Raw genomic sequence first — 22,262 nt, forward strand, 5'->3', positions numbered from 1 at the left:
AAGTTAACTCACATTCGGTAACACCAAGTAGGTTATATCAAGTTAGATTATAACCTACTTGAGTTAATTCAGATAGTGTTATAACCTACGTGATTGAGGTTATAACCCACTCGAGTTAAGTCATGTTGGGTTATAACTTACTTGTGTACTTGATACTCAATTTATTTATTACTTGATAATCAATTTATTTATTTTCAGGAAAACTTATAACCCCATATGAAAACACTACAATAGCATGTAAAAACAAAGTTAAAAAGTACGGTCTAGTGACCAAATGTTGTACCACCCGTATTACACATATGCTAATGGATATTTTAGACTATTCAAGTATAATTTTGACTCTTACTTAAAATGTTAAAATTTTGTTTGAAATCTATCACCTTTCGATCAAAATTTGTCAACACCCCCTCCCTGTTGTATCACCATATCCCCCTATTGCTATCTCTTTGTCTCGACGGTTCATGCACGTATCAACTTGCATAATAAGAGGAAGAAAAAACATCCAAAACATGGAGAATTGGAGAGAAATAAAAAATTGAAAAAAAATAAAATAATGACAAAAATAGGTATAAAAAAACGACACTAAAAATAAAAACAGTGTAAAACATTATAACAATCTCCAAAAAAAAAAAAATTTTTTTAACGAAATATAAATTAAATTATGTCGAAAAAAACATGAATTAAATGAAAATAAAGTTAAATATGGAAAAGAAAATAGAATTGCATGAATTAAATATGAATTATATTAAACATGAATTTTTTTTAGGTTTAAAACATGTCGTAAATAGCTCATTTTAAAAAATGTGAATTCTAAACGCGATTAATTTGACAAAAAAAATCTCATAAATTTGACCAAAAAAAATTGTTATAAATAAAAAAAAAAAAAAAAAAAAGGCCGTTGAATACATGAATGAGACTCCTTCCCGAAAGTTGATATCAATTTTGAAAAATAGGAAAATTATTACAAGCGGTAGGGTTGGCGCCTTCGAAACTTAGCTCTCACTCTCACTTCCATTTTCTCACATTTCTTCTTCTTCTCGCTCTCTACCATGGCTTCTTCCACCGAACAATCTCTTCTCTCGAAGCTTGAATCCTCCGATTCCACTGGCATCTACGCCTTAGTCTCTGAATATCTTCGTCCTTTCTCCAACATCAAATCCTCTTCTTCCACCAACAACGTAACCCTAATTCGACAATTAACCAAACAATTTTTCCATTTCATCAAAAAATCCGTCTCAATTCTACCTAAACGCATTCCAGAGCTTTTCAATTCAGAAATCCCCAATTCAAACTATGCATTAATCACCGAATTGTGTAAAACCTACCTTCTCTGTTTTGATTGTTTAGAAATCATTTCTTCGGAACTTGATTCGAAACCGTTACAGATCCATTTCTCGAGAATGAGAATGATTCGTTGCTTTGAGTCTTGTGATCGGTTTCAAGAGGCGGAAGTTGAAGGGTTTAAGCTTTTAGAGAAGCTTAACGGAGGGAAAAGGAAGGGGAAGAAGATTCTTCCTGAAGTTGGAAATAGTGGTGGTGGTGATAATGAAGATTTTTGTGAGTTGGTTGTTGAAATTGCTTTCTCGTTATTGAAGTGTGCAGCATCAATGGCTCCGGATAAAGACGATGATTACCTTAGAAGAGTGCTTTGTTTGATCGATGAAGTTAAGCCATGGCTTAGGTAGGTTAATGTTTTTGTTGATTATATTGTGAATTTATTTGTTATACACGTGTTGATGATTTATGAGAGATTTCATTTCGGTATTTTTGTTGTGTTTCCAATAATTGTTGTCTGTATGCTATGCTATGAAAATGACACAATGACACTTCGACACCAACAGTATTTTGAGAAAATGACATAATTCGGTGTAATATGCGTTGGTGTTTGACTTGTCACTGCCACATGTTGGACACATCGGACACATGTTGTTTGTATGCTATGCTATGAAGCAAGGACACCATAATTTAATGTAATCACATGTGTTGGGCACTGGACACGGCTTTGACCAGAAGTGTCGCTGCTACAGAGATGGACACGGCTTTGACCAGAAGTGCCACTGCTACAGAGATGATATGTAACCATGAAAGGCTACTCAATGTGATGCATGGATGGGGACTTAATACTTTAGAAGCATGTTGCAGGCACTAGTTTTGCATTTTGATGACTGTGAATCTGATTAGGAGCTTGACTTTTCTGCCTGCGAATTATTTCTTATTGCGTTATTTTTTGATTTTGTTAGTTTTGCTTGATACCATTCCCCAAAAGTTTGACTTACTGTTTAGCTTTTCTATGTTAAAACTTCTTTTTCATTTTAACCAATTTCTATTAATACCTTTGACAAGTGAGACTATCTACATTCATTAGTTTGATATAGTCACTTTGGTTCTGTTTGTACTTTCCGCTAGCTAAAGTAAATTTTTACTAGCCTGATCCAATAATTCATCTGTGGAAGAAGTGCGCTATGCTTTGCCGATGAAATACTGCATTATGTGCTGTCATGGTGTCATGAATCGGTGTATCAGTTGTGAAGCTAATTATCTGTTTGGACTTACTGTTTCAGGGGATTGGATTCCGATTCGTATGAGAAGTATCACAATCCGATAGTATATAACTTGGGTATATGTGCTTTAAATTTACTTGAGAAGAAGGTGTCATCCTCTGATAAAGATTTGTTGATCACTTTCTGCCGAACAACATTGGTTGAGTATGCTAACTCTTCAATTAAAGATAGATTGTTCAAGGTAAGCTAATTATCTACTTTCGGTTATGCGAATCAATAAATATTAACCTAGGAACGCTGATGAAATTTTGAATGCAGGTTGCCCAAAATATGTGCTCCGTATTTTTCAAGCTGGAGGAGGATGAGTTCTTGTATATCATGGATATACTGGATTGTGTTGCTCGTGAAAGCAAGGTAAGGATGTATATGAAATTCTATGACTAGAACTCGTTGATTCTGGATCACAATTTGCAAATACAGTGATGTTGTTTAGTCTTAATTTGATTCAATTGAATGTCGTTAGGTTCAGGTTGTAATGATTCAACTGTACTAGATCTCCGACCCGTGCGATGCACAAGTCTTTTAGAATTGAAAACTATAGTATTTTTTATCAGCCTATGATATAAAATTTGTTATTAACATAATTAAGCTATAATACATGACATTCACAGTATGTTTGCAATCAAACTATCAAAAATAGTGATGTGAAAGACAGTAAATTATAACAACCTTCACTACTATTATTGAAATTTCATACATTTCAAGAAAGGAATAAGTAATTAACTAATAAAGTGTATACATGCAGTGCATTTTCAAAATCAGTTGATCAAGTATAGTTAGTTGTCAATTCCAAAACATAATCATTTAACGTCCATAGAATTCAAACAATTATATAACCGATGTAGTTATCTATTTATACTTTATAAATTATCGCATAATCCATTCAAAATGAAAATTAGACTGGACATATTGTCAGTTCAAAGTCAAATTTAGTAAAATAGGAATAAAGAAATGGTTGGAAACAAAGTCGCCTCATGAGTCCAAACTCCTTCACAAAGCACACTGACAATTTTCCGTTCGGCTGCAAAATGGCACTACCACTGTTAGCTTGAGTTACAATGGCTATGCGAGTTTGCATTTCTAACATTGTAGTTTTCATCTAAATGTGTTTGTGACATGAATTTTTAGTAACCATACAATACCAATCTTTTTGAACAGAAAAAAGAAGAGCATCATTCACCAAAAAAGAAAAAGAATAAAGTATTGATGGTAGGTAGCAACATAAACAAAACTCACAAAATAGGACTATCGCTGTTTGGCTGTGACTGCATTGGTAGTTCTTTTCATCTAAAATGTATCCGAGACATTATGAATTTTTACTAAGTACAATACTAATTTGTTAACCGTAATTTATGTTATACATATAATTTTCATTAACAAAAAGCAAAACATCAATAGCCAAACATAAAGAAAGTTTTGATGTTTCATAATAGGCCAATATGACTTAGATTGGCTGTATCGAAATTCATGTGGTAAGTGCGTAGTTTCAAAAGGTTAGTTTGCAGAGACAAATCAAACTCGCCGCCACCATTGATCGGACCTGTTAGTGTGAGAAAAGCAAAGATAATATCGCATGTTTATCAATAAAAAAAATAGCAACATCATATAACAATAAAAAATAATCATGTATTGCAAGTTTGCTTAAGAAAAGAAAAAAATTGCAGACTTGTTAATAGATAAGTGAAGACAAAAATTAACCAATCCCTTGGCAGCTACTTGTGTATGCGTTACCATGAGGAAATTCTGCTGCATGGACTCCATTGTACAGGTTGCAAGTGATTTCTTTTCCACAATGTTCACATGCTTTTGATAGTATAATTTTTGCTGCAATGGAAAGAGTGCTTAAATGCATTATAGGATAGGATTAGATGAAAATAATTAAATATTAAATGCTTGTTTATCTCAAGAGCGAAAACATGTTACCAACCCTTTGGATTAAGCAAACCCACAACAGCTTCTTCGGTGTTTTTTGCTATGATGAATTTCTCCAGCCTCAGCTCCATTGAAAGAGAAACAAGGAATAATTTTATAGATATCGAAACACATAAGCTTCTTGGATGGTTTCAAGTGAATATGCAAGCCTGCTTTTATAGTGTGAAAGATTATTGCTGCAATAGAATGAATGTTTAGATATAATAATCCTGACCCCTGCACAGTGGCAAATTCTACAAAGCATTAGCCGACTTTGGTATGTGTTCTTAATCAATTGTTTGTCATTTTCAAAGATGGTTAGGTAAGATAGGTTTACTGATAGGGTTATTCACTTTAAACATGTGGTTATACCATTGCAAAGAAACAATTTGGTGGGCAAGGGTTTAAGGGCAGAACAAATTTTTAGGGTTTGCGTGCATTACTATGTTGTTCCATTTATATTTATTAAGATTAAGATTAAGATAAGATTTATCCTTCCAGGTTGAAGAGGGAAATGCTGGAATAAAATTTGTGCAACTTGTAGATTATTGTGCTGTTAAATGTAAGACTGCAAATGCAAGTTTTTGTTATACATTTGCAGCATATCTGAACAAAGCAGCAGAACGTTATAAACAGGTTTTCTTCTTCTTATTCTTCAATGTTTCTTTACTGTAGTGCTTACTTTTTATTTATGCAGCTGTTTTAATTGAATTAATTTGGCACTTTGGCAGTTTATCCTTAATTCAATATTGAGGCTCTACGCTGCTGGTTTGGTCGTTGTTAGCTGTAATTTGAGGGCAAGAGCTGAAGATCTTGTATCCCCTGGCACTGCAAAATTTGAATGTTTGCTGGGAGTTTTACTTGAAAATATGAAAATACTTCAGAGTTCACCACCTTTGCTCGGTTCCTTGCATATATGCAGCAGAAGAAGTTGTTTGTCATCCAGTGTTGAAGACCAACAATTTGATGGTCATACATGCACACAGTCAGTTTCTGATTGTAAGGCTTCAATGACTTACCTATCATTTTACACAGAAGCATTGGACTTTATATGCCAACCACTTGCTAGTTCAATAAATTCAGAAAGGAAAGAATTTGTAACTGGAAAGGATGATGCTTCTGCTTTGACTGTGCTTTCCACTGTTGGAGATGCATTTCATGCTCTTTGTCAATTTGTTCTTTATGATCCAAGGTATATTCAGTGAATATCTAAATTATTTTGGTGAAGTAGAGTTTTTAATGTTTGGCCTATATGTCTTTCTATTCGATTATTTCATCTTGAGCTAACTGTGATGATAAACATCTAAATCCCATTTCTTTCTCCCTGCAGTCTTAAATTTGAAAAGAATGATGACAGATTTAACGAGAAGAGTAGAACAGTGCCCTTGGTGACTTTGGCAGCTTTCACTCTTTCCATCAGAACCAATCTTAAACTCCAGGTTCTCCTTATTACCATGAAATGCTGTTTAGGTGTTATCATTTCTACTATAATATTTTTTCCACTAGAAATATCTTATTGAATTTCTTAAATGTCTGCAGAATGCTTTTAAGCTGTGTGTTAAAAAAATACTAATGTTCTTTGCCTCTATTTCAGGAGAGCACACAGTTGATTAAGCATATCATTGCTAGCAAGTGGGTTGATACAGGACGGTTAAAATACATAATTAATCGTCTCCATAATATATTTTTAGTTTTCTACAGAAACAAGCAACTAAAAGAGGTATTCCATTATTTTTTTAATTGAATTTTGCCATGTAATGTAATATCTCATGGAAACATCATAAACTTGCTTCTTAAAATATTTCCGCAAGCATTTGAGCTCCTGGTAGGAGCCATTAGCCATCAGTTAATAGGACCTGTCAAAAGTAAAGTATGCCATGCAATATAGATAGAACCAATACATGAATCTTATTTGGTGCATGTTGTTAACTAAACGGCCTAGCATGAAAGCTTCAGGTATTTAGCAAGGACCCACAAATGACACATTTTAACTCAACCATGGCCCACATGAAACGCCAGTGAGGTTGTAATGTGACTGAATAATGAAATCGGATCTTGAAAACAAATCTCTGAATAATAATACGAAAACAAGGATCAAAATAATAAGAAGAAATGCCCTCTACTATATTTGAATACTAGAAAAATGAACAAAATGAAAATATTTCACAGTTCTCAAAGCTGCAAGCCCAATACTAAGAATGTAAAGGAGTCGTGGTTGAACAGTTGAGAATGTGAAGGAGTTGTATCTAAAAGTAAATATTGAGAGTGAATATCTTTTGCTAAGTAAATTACTTATGTTCTTGTATGATGTATCATTGCAGGCTTCAAAGGTTCTAAACTTGTGCTGTAAAGCATCATGGCTCTTTATTAAACGCCACTGTGGTAATCTGTCAGAAGGTGCTCTAAAGGAGTTTGTAAATGATGATTACACAAGAAGTGCCAGGCTTTTAGATATTCTCTATGAAACTGACAATCTGAAGACAAGAAAGAAATTGATTAAGATCCTTAAAAACTGGTCCATTGCTAAAGATATGTTCGAGAAGCTTCCAACTCCTATACCTGTGGTGAAGCAATGGGTGAAGGTAGCTTTAAAAGCATTTAATTTTTGTATTTAACAGGTTACATTTTAAGTTTTCTTCCTCCTATTGATTATTATATCATATTGTATGCATGTAGATAGAATGCCAGCGTGTTAAGGATGTTGATGGGAGTGTTGATTCTCCTAGCTTATACAGTCTATTGTTATCTTCTAAAGAATTGTCAAAGAGGAACATTGGCACAATCTTAGAGCAGGTTCAGCTGCTTCGTAGACATTTCCTTTGAATAGAAACCTCATCACAATTTTCCTGCTATGCATTTGATGTTTATTGGTCCTTTTCGATGTGTATCTTTTCTTTTTTTCCTTCATGTCTGTTTAGGAGCTTACTGAGTACGAGTTGATGAGTTATTACTACCCAGAGTTCTGTCAGAAAATGCAAATCGAAATCACGAATATACTCCTTCAAAATATATATATCACGCCAAATAGTTGCTTTCAAAAGGCACAAACTATAGTCAGAAAAGGAAAGGCATTAAGGTTTTGCGGCATAGGTGGTCTCTCAGACTGCATTCAGTGTTTGTCAGAAGCAATCATCATTTTGGTAAGCTGTCTGGTGTGTCTCCCTCAAATATCTAACCTCTATTTTCTGTAAAGCTCTATATATTAGAGATGCATAGGCCATTAATATGAAGTCCACTTCTGCAGAAGGAGATTTCTGGTGAGATGTGTACCAATTCAATTCCCATTTATAATCAGCTGTGTGTTGCATATTGTCTACGTGCACTATGTACCCAGGAAGCTGAACCCTCTTCACAGGTACTAAAACATGCTGGTAATTTCCACTTTGTCATTAAACTATTTCTCTCTATTTCTTTTCTGGGGGCAGTAAATTGTCACAGGTGATGCGATGCCTACACAATTGTCAGTTCCTTGATTTCCCTCTCATGTATGTTGAGGGATTTGGCAACTTCATTGATGTATTCTTTGTTCTCTTTTCTTTAAGTTTTCTTACAATTTTGAAGGTTATTTTTTATTCTCCCAACTCTTCGTAATCATCTTCTCATTATTCATCAAAAAGCTGCTTTTCTCTGACCTTACATTAAACAGCAATTTTGTGTGTGACTAAAAACAGCAAATTTTTGAAGATGTCAAAGCTGCTTTGGATCTATGGTTGGGCATCTCTTGTGTCGATTGCTTTGAAGAGGGAGAATGTTCTGCATTGTCTGACAATATAACGATTCTACTTTATAACATAATTGATTTATCACACTTGAAGGTCTGTTTTTCTTAAAATATTTTTTGTTTGTGTAGTTTTTGCATAAGATATATGGTGACAGTATTTTGGTTTCAACAATATCTCTTTAGGGTTTCATGGATCTCTTAAATGATGCATACCGGCTGGTGATCAAAATGTTCAAATTAAAGAGTGTCTCAATGGAGAAGTGGTTGACCTTATTGTGGGAAAGTAGAAGGCTTAGTCACGCTCTCTGTGTTTCGCCTGTTAATGAGGCATTCATCCTGAATTCATTGGATGATTTTAGCGACCTTTCAAATATTAATTTCTGGATACATAATCTTAAAGGAAACCAATCCTCATTAATAGGGTTTCAGCAGAATTTCTCTTTTTTGTTTGCAAGCTCTCATAGGAGTTCTTGCGATCATGGTAGCTCGTTTCAAGTAGAAATCTCAGTTGACGAAGTTCAAAAAGCTGCACTCAAACTGATTTCAAATGTACAGTCCTTCTTAGACATGATTTATGGTACTTCATTTTATTTGAACTCATCACTCTATTTTCTGTTAATCTTCTCCTAGGTTCCTGTTCCAAACCATTGCACTTTTCTTGCTGGATATCTTTACAGTGATTTGTGCGGAAGACTCATTGCAAATGGGCAGTTAATAGAGGCAAGTAGCAATGATTTTGATTTTAGTCCTTACAATACTGATCAGCATCCCTTTAACTTAAATTAAAGATCATCGCTATTTGAAGTATCATATTTGTCATAAGTACTGCTTTTTGTGCGAGAGATTGCAATGCTGCTGATCAATCTGTGGTATTTTCTTTCTAGTCAGCCAAAACTGGTTTGGACTTTGATGTGTGAACTTATTAACTTATCAATGTCTTTTCTACCCTAACTATTTTCTTGGTGGAGTACTGAACTGTGAAAACTTATTTCTGCACAATTTAATCTGAGATGAAAAATAGGCCAAATACCTTCTGCGGTCCTTTAAGTTTGCTGTTTATAACAAGTTAGTCCTTTAAGTTTTTTTGTTACAAATTGGTCTTTTAAGTCATAAAATATCTGCATCATTATCCTATTTTAATCAAACTCAGTTAAAAAGTGTTTATGTGGAGTTTAATGTTAGGTTGGTAGGTCTAAATTCACCATTCTCAAAACAGGTTCATAGGTGTATTTGATTTGAAACAAAATTGATTGATTACTTGATTTATAATGCTTTTGATAAAAATATTTATCTGTAAAATTAGGCTTGAATTCAAAAACAAGAACAAAATGTGCGTAAGAAATCATGTTTTATGTCATAAGCACTTTTGGACTTACCACTTCAATGTTAAATGGTCCATGAACACCTTTTAACGAAGTTGGCTGAAAGAATGGTTAACAATATAAGTATTATATGACTTAAAGGACCAATTTGTAACAAAAAAAAATCTTGAAGGACTAACTGGTTATAAACATCTAACTTAAAGGACCATAGGAGGTATTTGGCATGAAAAATAAGATTGAAAATGCTTAACAGATTTATACTTGATTACTTATAGTACCTTGTCCTTTCCTATTTGAACAAGCAAACCTAGATTTGTTAATGTTAATGCATATTTTATCACTCCTATGCGACGTTCTTTCCAGGTAAACAAAATTGGTTAATGTTTTTTCCTCCTCAACTTCTTCTTGGTTGGGTAGGTGAATAGTGAAAACTTACACGGGCACAGTTTAAGCTTAGATGAAAAATAAGAACGTAAAAGCGTAATGGATTTAGACTTGATTATTTATAATACCTTGTCATTTTCTCCTTCATATTTGTTTTCCTATTCAAACAAGCAGACCTTGATTTCATAAAGTTCAAACTTCAAAGCTGTGTGCGTTTTGTGTGTGGTCATTTGAAGATAACCTATCAATGAAATTCATAATTTTGTTTTGTTTTACATCTCTTTGCACTTGGCTTGTTTAATGACTTATCGTATTTCTTTTCTTTTTTACGTATTATTTATTAGGCTCTTTCATTTGCAAAAGAAGCTCATAGACTACATGATCAACTCTTCAAAGTGAAATTTAGGCACATTTTTCAGAAGCATAATGAAGAGAATAATATAACAGTTGATTTTTTGAAGAATCTTATGGAAGGCGTTGATAAGATCGAAGTGGACACGTCAGTTGTTAGGGAAATTTTTCTATTTGATTCGATATCACGGGACTTACAAGACAATTATCTGAGTCCGTGGAAAATTATGCAGTCTTACCTCGAGAGCACTCTTCAGGTTTGACTTGTATCTTGTCCTCCCATCATTTATGGAATTATTGTATTTTTAGGAGGCCTTTTATGGACTGCATTTCAATGTCATAAAATGCATGCAGGTAGGAGCCATCTATGAAATTATCGGAGATGGAATTGAGGCTGAAACATATCTTCGATGGGGGAAAGCAATATCTTGTTTACTTCAGTTGCCTTTGTTTATAGTTGCTTTCTCTTCCCTCTTAGGTATGTAAGTTACTTGTAGCCTTATTCTGCTGTTGGATTGATAAATTTTTGTTCTCTATTTTCAGTGTAAAATTAATGTGCCATTTTTTGGTTTGAATTACTAGGAAAACTCTACGCTACGAAAAGACTTTGGGATTCAGCAGATAAGGAACTTCAATTAGCTGAGCAGATTTTGAATGATAACAGCACACCATTTTGTTGCTCAAAGTGTAAATTAATACTTGAAGTTACTCTTCATGGGTATCTTGGAGATTTGTGTCAAAGTAAATTTAATGCTTGTGAAGAGGGTGTTTCCGAAGAGACTGCAAAAAATTGGTACACATCAGCTCTGAATAAATTAACTCTTTCCGAATGGAAAAACCCTCTGAGTTGTCCTGAAGATGACAGTGATGCAATTGCAACAGATGTAAAATGTGCTGGTGGGAAGACTTGTACTTGCTCTTTAATGAATGAAGTGGGTGAGGATGTAAAGAAATCTACGAAAGTAGGGCCAGGAACCAAGATTGGACCCAAACAAAATAGGAAGTCTAAAAATGTAGCTAAGGTTATATCAAAGGAACCAAACATAGTAGTTGAGAATCAATCAAGGCTAACTCGTTCTAGATATCGATCTATACAGAACCAACAAACGAGCATTTCTAGGAAGTTAGAAGTCAATGAAAATGTTGAAGGGAACCAAATTTCTGGTCCATCTGACATGCTTAGTCGAAAGGATTCAATTTCGACGGAGATTGGTTGCAGCATTTCATCAAAGATAGGTGGCAGAGTTTCTTCAAAGTGTGCAGTAACATGTCTTTTATCTGAAATGAAGTGTTGGAACTGCCTTCCATCTGAAGTTCTGAAATCTGGGTTATTGAATGATTTTATTATTCTTAAATGGGAGTTTGTTCGGAGGAAACTTTCAATGAAGCTACTCACTCGAGTAGGTATGTGTGCCATTTCACATTTTCTGTCTTTGTAAATGCATGATTATTCTGTTGTCATTTTCACCTAGTGAATAGAGTGGTAACAGACATGCGCCACACATGTCTTCGTGCATTTGCAGAAACTTTCTGGAATTTGAAAATTTACTCATGTTGGCATGTAAATTGCTTTATCTGTTTATCTATATATCTATGTAGAGTCCGGATCCGTTGACACCAGGTGTAAGTGTTTTAACTTACACCAAATCGTGGCCGTAAAATATAATCGATCTGATCGCTGTAATATTTCACGGGTCAAATTAATAATAGAGAGCCACACGGCATTCCATCTTCTTTTTCTTTTCAGCCATTTAAACCTTCAATGAAACTCACAATATTGCAAATGGAACCAACGCCACTAACTTCCAGACTCTCATAGGCCATCGTCAGAATCTTCCCCAATTTATTCTCCTATAGTCGTTATCATATTTTCTTTCTGCCCAATTCTAACTTTTTCATACAAAATGTTCATTTGAGACCCTTTATTAGACACAACTCATTGAACTCAGGCCATCATAATTTTTTTGGGGTTGAACCTGAAGTGACTTGGCCTCAACAATATCTCAAGTTGTTAATTTCAATATTTCTTTGTCCTTAAAGTTTCTTTTTTTGGTGGTGACATTGTAAAAACTTGATAAGCATTCTCATTGGTGATAAAGATTCTTATTTGGTATGGTTATAAAATTCCGAATGAAATACTGGTTTACTGCCATCCCAGACATTTGGTTCGATTAGCAATACAGGGAATTTGGCAAATTAGGTTTTGAATGTAAACGGGAGAAGAGACAGTAGAAAAGATGAGAGAAGAAGAGATGTCTCATGCCTCAGTTGCTTTTTTTTTTGACTGGACATACGAAATATTATAAGCCGTTTGATCAATAGAAATTTACGGTTGAGATTTGGTGTACGTCGTTAGACAACTTACACCTAGTTTCAATGGATCCTGACTCATATATATATAATCTCTCTCTCTCTCTCTCTCTCTCGTCATGTATTTTCTTTTAGTATATGTTTGGATTCATAATATAAGATGGAATGAAATAGGATAGACTAGTTAGATTTAAAAAAAATGAATGTACCGTCATTCCACTTTGTTCTGCTATATACCATCAATCCAAGTTTTGCTTCTTTCTTTTTCTAATATGATTGTTCATCTGCAGCGAAGTGTTTTGCATATCCTGATCAAAACGATGAAGCACAGAAAATTCTTCTAAGAAGCATGTCGTTTCTGTTTGGCAGAAACCCATTCTGCCACACTTTTTCATCAATTCCTGTAGATTCTTTTCACCAATTGGTTGCAAAGGAGATACCGGGAGATGTATTTGCTATTGAGCGTGCTGAGATAGTTTATAGCATATGTTGGCATTCTTTGAAATGCTATCATTCAGAGTATATGAGGTAGGCATTGACATCCAAAACGTACTGACATTGATTGGCCTCTCAGTTCAGCAATAATATACAAATGGTTTACTAACTTGCAATGTATACAACAATACTTTTTGACTTGCTTTTTTGAAAATGTTTGAGCCTTCCAAATTTGGCATTAGAGCTGTATGTTTGTCAACAAGATAAATGTGTTTGCTTAACTAAGATTTTCCTCTAGGTTGTAATAGACAAGAGTTGGCAGTTTTAACAGACAACTATCGGATGATTTTCTGATAAAAGAATAGCACCTGAAAATTGTAGTAAAAATATTGATTTCTGAATCTAATTTTTTTCCTTGTTCTTCCAGATCCCTTATGCTCTTGTCGATTTTTTTTTATTGCTTTCCTGTATTCCTACAGTAGTATCTCCCTATGAGTTATGTTTGTAAAATTGTTATATTTGACGCTCTGTGAACATAACATTCTATAATTAACTTTTATAGACTTTGGACATTTTGGTTTTTCCTTACAGGAACATTTTTTGTAATCTATCTCACATCAAGTTTGAAGACGTTGCTTCTTGGCTGATGGTAGCTTTTGTACTCTCTCGTGAGGTTCCCGCAGTTTCTCAAAAGGTCATATTCTCTATCTTCATGTTTTTATTCTGTGACAATTTTTGCGTAATTGGTTTAATTTTTTGATTGGCTAGTTTCGTAACCATGAACATTTTAGACAATGATACCTGTCTTGACAAGCATAAGATAAAATTGAATCTTAAGAATGTATATTTTGGCTTTCTACAACTCTATTATGGTAGTTGAAATCCACGTCCCGCATGTGCAAGGCTCTACTATATATCCTCTTCCATGTTCATAATTGAAAATTATGTAGAAGTTTCTAATATAGCAACCCACATAGGTGGTAAGTAAAAAGTATCCACTTTTTATATAATTAAAAGAAAAGAAACCCAAAATTTAATAACTTGTAGAAATTTGATATAACAGGTTGTTGTACACTTAAGTTGTTTCAGTAATGGACTTGGACTTAATGACTCATGTTGTTCTATGAAGTGCAAATGCATGCTGCGTTGCTTAATATTCCTGTTTTATGAAGTGAAAATGCATGTCGTGTTGCTTAATAATCCAGACTCTTAGCTTTTTGTTCTCTTCCTTGGTGTCTATTGTTTTATCACTTGAGCTCTTTCACAGTATATGATCTTAATACGCTAATGTTACTGCAACAGGTGTCTATATTACTCGCTGTGATGTATGTGGTTTCTTCCTCGAGTGAACAATTTTTAATGCCATCTTTTAGCAAAGTTTTCGATGAAAATTATTGGTCTTCGTACTTCCACCAAGCTTCCATAGGAACTCATCTTACTTATCAGTTTCTTTCTCATACAAGTGGGGGATGCAAGGTACAATCTCTTGTTGATGTTCAGGCATATCTTCATGTTTATCAATATTTTGGAATTTATCCATGGCTTCTATAGTAAGATATGACTCTTCAAAATAAATGTGGGGAAATATATCCAAAATATTATTTAAAAATCGTGGCAAGTGTTTAAACGCTAACATGCTTATATAGACTACACTGTACCTAACATGCCTGATTGATGGGCCGAATACAACGATTAACATAATTACAATTACACGTCTATTTAAAACACTCTCACAAGCTGGTGAATGAGTATCTATCTATTTCTCATTCCTAGCTTGCAAGTAAGTTGGCTGAATAGTTTTGTTGGTAAGGCATTCGCTAACACATCTTTCAGTTGATGTCCAGAAGGAATGTTGGTTGTAGTTATCAAACCACTATTCAACTTCTCCTTGATCAAGTGTTGATCTATTTCAATGTGTTTTTTCTTATTATGCTGAACTTGATTATGATTAATACTGATAGCCTATTTATTATCACAAAACAACTTCATAAGATTTTGGCAAATGGTTATAAACACTGTTTTGTGATATGGCAGTGAGGAAGTTTCTCTTGTGCTTTGTGCACCTGTTATTTTGCATATTTCCAGTACATTAGCATCTTTTTGCATTCATTTACTTGTCTAAGTATTCTTAAACTTTGATATTATAAGATTCGACATTGTATTGTTTGCTCATGGGAATTGGGAGTGCATTATTTATGATTTTCTCAATCGTAAGTTTTGGGGGTTCCCTTTTTTGTACAACTTGCACACTCAAATCTATAGTACCATTGATCTATAGTACCATCAAATAATAATATAACTGATACAAAATTCATTGGTTTGATGTGATTTCATTCCTAATTCTATCACGTTTTATGTAACCATTGTTGATCTATCTTATCATTCTCATTTTGTAACATGGAGCTTACTATCTTGTTGGATATATTTTCCATCTAACATCTGGTCCTAAACAACATTGTTTCTCTTATAGCTCTACAGTAAAATTTCTTTAAGCTTGAGTACCATTTTTCTACTAGAAATCAGCCCGAAGCATTCCTCCATTCTATCCACCCTACTTGGATCCTATGATTTCATCTCCCTCTATTTCCTTGTCATTTTGTATGATGAACCCAAAGTACTTAAATACTAAAACTTGTGTTGCCGATCTAGGATCGATGTGCTTCTTATTAAACTCACATTACATATGCTCTGTTCTATTTCTGCTTAAGCAAAAGCAACGTGCTTGCTTCCAAGAATTGTCTCTAATTTTTATTTTTATCTTCTCTTCCCAACTCACCAACTTAAGATTATACCATCCATACCAACCATGCACCGTGACACCCTCTTTGATGTGTTCAGTTAGCAGTAGCACATATAGAAGAATTAGGACAAAAAAGAGTTCACAGTGAACCCTGGATGAGAACCTATGATTATATCTTTTGTATCTCTACTTTGCGTTCTTATGCCAGTTGTGACCACTTTGAGTATCTTTCATTGTTTGAGTGTAAGCAATGAAAACCTCTCGATGTTACACAGTACTTGCCCAAGAATGATGCTAAGTTTGAAAACAAGCATTTGGCCTACAAAATACAGTAGGTCTCATATTGTCAACGAATGTTGATTCTTAATAATAACATAATGATGTATGAGGAAAAAGGGCGCAACTATGTCCCAGGGGATACCACAAGTTGAATGTAATAGAAGTAATTGTGTAGTAACTAGTAAGTTGTAAGACAACATTTGCTTCATTGTTGCTTGTTAGTTGATTGACAATTTTCGGGCTGTGTGGGGTAGGACTGTAGTAGCCTGATTGGTGTTTTTATAGTTCTCTCTAGGTGTTGACGGGGTTTGCCCCAATTAATAGGCTATCAATTTGGTATTTATAGTTCACTGGGTTTTTCAATAAAAAATATAAAGGCATTTGTCATATGCTTCATCATTGGTTTTTTTATGTCCAATAATCTCTTTTAAAATCAAATGTGGAACTTGTATTTTTATGCTGTCCAGTCCTTCATATTTTAGCAGATCAAATGCATCCTAAGGACTTCTTGCTTCTTCTTCTTCTTCTTAATCAATTTTGATTTCAGGGTCCATATGTTACTGGATCTTCTTCCATCAGAGAAGTCGCATTTGACTCACTAAGGTAAAAATTGTTCTTATTGCATAAGAAAGAAATGAATAAATTCAAGACTAAAATATGGTTTTGGTCCCTGCAAATATGCCTCGTTTTGGTTTTGGTCCCTGTAATTTTTTTTTTGTTGTTTTTGGTCCCTGCAAATATGTCTCGTTTTGGTTTTGGTCCCCGACCCCACTTTTGTGATGATTTGCACACGTGGCACATGATGACTGAACTCATTTATTAAAAAAAATAGTCCCTGCAAAATCTTTTGATTTTTAAAAAGGTCCCTGCAAAATATTTTACTTTTGAAAATAGTCCCTGGAGGGACTATTCAGGGACTATTTTCAAAAACAAAATATTTTGCAGGGACCAAAAACAACAACAAAAAATTACAGGGACTAAAACTAAAACGAGACATATTTGCAGGGATCAAAACCATATTTTAGCCTAAATTCAAATACAACCTGGACCAATACTCTAATTGTATGTGTTTCTCCATGCTGCAGGATTGCCCCTGATTCCACTGTAGATTTAGCAGAACATGTGAAGAATTTTTTTGCCCGTCTTCCACTCACAACCATCATCGGTATAAGTTTGCTTGATCGTGAATATACTAGTTTACTACAGGAGTTGTTGCTTTATCCTGCATGTGTTCGAGCATGGATGTTGGTTTCACGACTGAATTTTAAGACTGAACCTGTTGTTATTTTATTGCCACTGGATTCTATTTTACAAGGTATATAGCTCCTGTTTGAACAGAGTACATCATATCAAATCTTATACGTATAAATTTCATGAAGTTAGACAATTTAATTTATAACTGTTCATCATCTTTTTTAGATGAGGGTGATCTGAGTACTGGTTCAGACTTTTTGCAAATGTGTGAGAAACCTGGTAAAGTCTGGCGTTGTCCATGGGGTGGTTCCACAATGGTTGATGACATTGCACCAGCCTTCAAAACCATTTTGAAAGAGAATTACTCGTCGTCAACGTCTCTTTTTGAAACTACAGAACAGAATATGAGGCTATGGTGGGATTGGAGAATCAATGTTGATCGTCGTCTTGCTAAGTTTTTGAGGTGCACTACTTTTCGTGCATGTTTTGCATCATTTCTCTGTAGTTGAACAACTATGGAACACTCACTTTATACATTCATTTCCAACAAACGTAAAATTTAAAATAGCAGTATGCATGATTACATCATTGACAGGGTAGAAGTAGTTTTAACCTTAAAGAAACTAATTGTTATTCTGTTAACAAAAAATAGAAACTAATTGTTATCTCTCCTTGTACAATTGTCATCCCTTACCAGGAACCTTGAAGATTTGTGGTTTGGTTCATGGAAATTCTTGCTTCTTGGAGAATGGTCGAATTGCAATTTTTTTGACTCGGTGCTTAAAAATCTAGTGAATGATCTAAGATCTAAATGCAAATTGAATGTAAATGAGGGTCTTCTTAAAATTATTCTTGGTGGCTCTAAATATGTTTGTGAAGGAAAGTCATTGCTTCCACAGCTATGCTCAAAGAAGGACTGCTACATTGCTAAAGGAGGCTACTGTGATGGAGCAAAGAGTGGGATATTTTCAAACGTAGCCAATAAATTAATGTCATCAGAGGTTGCTTTTGAACTATTAAATGAAGCCTTAAATGTGCTCGAAGTGGATGACTCTATGAATAGAGAGCCTGTAATTCTAGTGTTGGATCCTGAGGTGCAGGTATTTCAATTGTTTATGACTTGCTTATTATGTGTTTTGAAATATTTGAAGCATTACGTACTTAAGTAGTATTTTTAAATGATTGAGAATGCATAATGTAGTGTGGTTTTAATCAATTTATAGTTTTATACAAACTTTGATAACAAAATCCGACTGCTGCAACAGATGCTCGCTTGGGAAAATTTGCCTATACTAAGGAAGCAGGAAGTTTACCGCATGCCTTCCGTTAGCAGCATCTCTTTTGTTCTTGATAAAGGCAGCACCAGTAAGGAACCAGTGGGAAGAAATTTGGCACCCTTTCCTTCTATAGATCCTCTCGATGCTTTTTACTTGGTAAATCCAGATGGTGATCTTGCTGGCACACAAATTGAATTTGAGAAATTTTTTAGAGATCAAAACCTTGAGGTATTGCATCTGTTTAAATTTTAATAAGAATACTTGGGAAAAACATTTATGTCATTGTATTCCTGCTAGTTGTTTAATCTATAAGTCTAGTGAATTTTTGTTTCTTTCTTATCATGTCACTTTACAGGGAAAGGCAGGTTCCAAGCCCACCGTCAAAGAATTGGCTTCTGCATTGGAAAGTCACGAGCTTTTTATATATTTTGGGCATGGAAGTGGTAAAGCTTGAGAAAACATAAAATAATACATAAATGCATACACTATATTTGTCATTCCATGTGAGTCTTATATTCATAAGTGTGGTTGAATTGTATGTGTCTTCACAGGAGTACAGTACATTTCCAGGCGTGAGATTGAGAAACTACCGCAATGTGGTGCTACACTTCTGATGGGGTGCAGTAGTGGTTCATTGACCCTAAATGGGAGCTATGCCCCACAGGGTGTTCCCCTGTCATATCTGCTGGCTGGTTCTCCATCCATTGTTGCCAACCTGTGGGAAGTAACAGACAAGGATATAGATCGATTTGGCAAGGCTATGTTTGATGCCTGGTTGAAAGAAAGGTCAAAAGTTGACATTCAATGCTTGCAGTGCAACTTATTATCTGAAGAACTAGAGGCCATGAATTTGAAGGGTGGCAAGGGTAGAGGAAAAAGAAAAGTCCCAAAGAAGAAATCACTAGAGTTGCCTGAGAATGATTCACTTAGTACCAAGTGTAACCACAGACGCAAAATTGGGGCTTTCATGGGCCAGGCGCGTAATGTTTGCAAACTTCCTTTTTTGATAGGGGCATCTCCCGTATGTTACGGTGTTCCTACTGGAATTTGGAGGAAAAAGGATACTTAACCTTACCAACCCAACATGAGGTCGCCTCCACAATTATATGGGAACTTGGGGCATCTCCCATATACTATGTTGTTCCTATGGCATTGAAGTGCATTAAAGAGGTTCATCTACCACAATTCAGCTAGTCAAGTCACTAAACAAGAACCCTTCAATACTAACTCATAACCTTGACCCCCCTGAAGATGGGGCATAGAGATAGGGATTTCATTATTCTGTAGAGATTTGAATCTTTTAGTTTACCTTCACCGCTGCTAATTGAGCCTTGCATTGGCTGTTCATTATTTGATGAATGACCTTTGTATAAATGTGTAACTGTAAGCTTTCTAGTTAGAAGAAACATATTAGCTAGTTCCTGTCGGGTCCGGGAAAAAGCTTTCTTGATAAGTTCTTTTTTATTTTAGAGGTGAACATTCCAAATATTTTTTATGGTGGATTCTAAGGTGAGGGAGCAATGAAGTCCCTCACCGGTGGACCACTTATGTTATACTATCGGATCTCTTAAAAGAATTTAAAGGTTCGGATTTGTTTGAAAATAAAAGTCCTTTTATCATTCACATCATCTTCTTTATGGTACAATTTGAAACAAAAATACAGGAAAGGGGAAAAGATAAAATAAACAACAAGAAAGAAAAAAAAACTCACTACTAAAAAAACAAAAATTAGTGAGGGAAATTTTGTGAGGGAAAACGTGAAATCCCTCTCTAATTCTGTCACTAAATTTTGCGACCATGAAATTTGTGAGGAATTTCATTTTTTCCGTCACTAATTTCCCTCGCTAATTTTGCTTTTTCTGGTGGTGACTGTTGCAATTGAAACAGCTTCACAATTGTAATTAAAAAATTAAAATCAAATTTGTTTGCTGATCTTTTCCTGCTTAAAATGAAACATCGCAGTTTCAAGGTCTAAGAATGGTAACTCACAAGTTTTGCAACAATTGGTGTGTATTGATTGTCGGAGAAATGCGATTGATTAGAGAAATAAAAAATCAGATCTGCGAATAACAAGATTTGGTATTGAAAACCTAGAATAACTTCCACTTTATTAATTTTTCATTGAAAATTTTCATTTCTTTGATACTTCGGTTGAAATTCAACTTGAATGAAATTTGGATTTTCTATTTTAAGATTTAAGATAATAATGATCATGTAAACGATTGAGTGATTCGGTTTCTTTCTCCCCCTGCATCTACATCAATGAAGATTTTCCTAAAAAATACAATAAGAGTTATGATCATGTGGGAGAAGGCATATGTGTTACTTATTTATTTTCAACGAATCTGAACCTTTAAATTCTTTTAAGAGATCTGATGGTATAACATAAGTGGTCCATCGGTAAGAGATTTAATTTCTCTCTCATCTTAGAATCCTCCGTTTTTTATACTGTTAGCCACAAATATTCAATTTATTGTTTCATATCATTTCGATAACCACCTAAAGAAAATCATTTCGATATAAAACTCGTCCAATTGCAATGCACGATGTAAGTCAAATTTAATTTTTATATTAACCGTGTATACTTTTATTTCAATTTATTAAAAAGTAAATATCAAAATCAAGACGAGGTTTTGCATTAGATTGGTTGGCTTTTATTTTATTTTTAGTATATCATATTTTAGTTTATACAATGCTTTTACTAGTGAGCTTTTAGAATGCATATTAATACCATAAAAGTATATTTTCTTGAAAAATAAACATTTATTTTGTTAAAAATATAATACTTCAATTGGTATTTTTAATAGTTATGTTTTACCTTTGTAATTTTAATGTTAGTCTTGAGGTAATTTTAATGTTAGTATGAAAAATGAAGGGAAGAATAGTTTAGTCATTTTCTTTATGTGTTTTTTGTGTGATTTTTCATTTGCACACACACAAAGTACATCATTTAGGAGAATAATCGGATACACTTCCTTATGAATTGTTTTACCATCTTTTGCAATTAATTATTTAAATTAGAAATGATGTAAGATAATGTCTCACCATATTTTAGATCTATTATGTACATAATCTGTTAAGTACATAACCATCAAATATATAATATTATAATGAGTTCCATAACTCCCATCTTAACCAACTCAAATTATTGAAGCCATTTTCATCAACATAACATTTCTCCGAAATAAAGTACTACTACCTCCGTCCCTAATTATAAGATCCTTTTAAAAAAATAACGGGAATTAAGATAGTGGATATTTGTATTAAATATGTTTGTAATTACTATTGTTTTTACAATTTTATCCTTTAAGAAAGATGGTTGGTTTATGTTTTCAACATTCTATTTATTGTTGATTGAAGAAAAAAATGTATAATAAATAGGGGCATGTATGTAAAGAAATAATTAATGTAGTTGAAAATAGAAAAAGAGTCTTATAAAAAGGGACAAAAAAATTTCTCAAAAGGATCTTATAACTAGAGACGGAGGTAGTACAATTTTACCCAACCTAAAAAGGTTTATAGGTGTGCAAGTAAACAAAGTAAAATAATACTTTATTGGTCAATTTATTTTAATATTTACTAAAATAACCTGTTTTTAATTTCCAGATTTTTTTTCTTCAGTTTTTTATTTATAAATTAATCTAATTATTTACACAAAAATTTGAGTTAAAAAAAGTACAATTTTACCTAACCTAACTAAAAGTGAAAAGGTTTATAGATGTGCAGTAAAGTGTAAACAAAGTAAAAAAAAATAAAAAAAAAAATAGTATGATATGC

The 22,262-nt window shown here is 33.9% G+C and overlaps 1 protein-coding gene across 1 annotated transcript; it reads left to right on the top strand.

Annotated features, from left to right (window-relative positions):
- The first annotated feature begins 932 nt into the window (after positions 1 to 932).
- LOC11418825 (separase) lies at positions 933 to 20,087 on the top strand. Its single transcript, XM_003593049.4, has 27 exons — positions 933 to 1,681; positions 2,562 to 2,742; positions 2,820 to 2,915; positions 4,974 to 5,108; positions 5,204 to 5,664; positions 5,803 to 5,911; positions 6,067 to 6,192; positions 6,794 to 7,054; positions 7,149 to 7,265; positions 7,391 to 7,612; positions 7,717 to 7,827; positions 8,144 to 8,287; positions 8,377 to 8,742; positions 8,824 to 8,913; positions 10,244 to 10,507; positions 10,605 to 10,728; positions 10,833 to 11,654; positions 12,851 to 13,088; positions 13,587 to 13,689; positions 14,298 to 14,471; positions 16,562 to 16,617; positions 17,100 to 17,329; positions 17,434 to 17,671; positions 17,906 to 18,308; positions 18,474 to 18,713; positions 18,841 to 18,928; positions 19,037 to 20,087. Exons 1-27 carry the CDS (start codon positions 1,050 to 1,052, stop codon positions 19,552 to 19,554), a joined length of 6,549 nt encoding a protein of 2,182 aa, XP_003593097.2. The 5' UTR covers positions 933 to 1,049; the 3' UTR covers positions 19,555 to 20,087.
- Positions 20,088 to 22,262: the final 2,175 nt, after the last annotated feature.

This window comes from Medicago truncatula, chromosome 2, assembly GCF_003473485.1.
Source record: "Medicago truncatula cultivar Jemalong A17 chromosome 2, MtrunA17r5.0-ANR, whole genome shotgun sequence".
In the NCBI taxonomy this organism is placed as follows: Eukaryota; Viridiplantae; Streptophyta; class Magnoliopsida; order Fabales; family Fabaceae; genus Medicago; species Medicago truncatula.

Excerpts from the sequence above, each read along its gene's own strand:
- LOC11418825 (XM_003593049.4), top strand. The coding sequence starts at position 1,050 with ATGGCTTCTTCCACCGAACAATCTCTTCTCTCGAAGCTTGAATCCTCC. Across the intron at positions 1,682-2,561 it reads GAAGTTAAGCCATGGCTTAG|GGGATTGGATTCCGATTCGT; the intron begins GTAGGTTAATGT and ends TTACTGTTTCAG. Across the intron at positions 17,672-17,905 it reads CGTCTTGCTAAGTTTTTGAG|GAACCTTGAAGATTTGTGGT; the intron begins GTGCACTACTTT and ends ATCCCTTACCAG.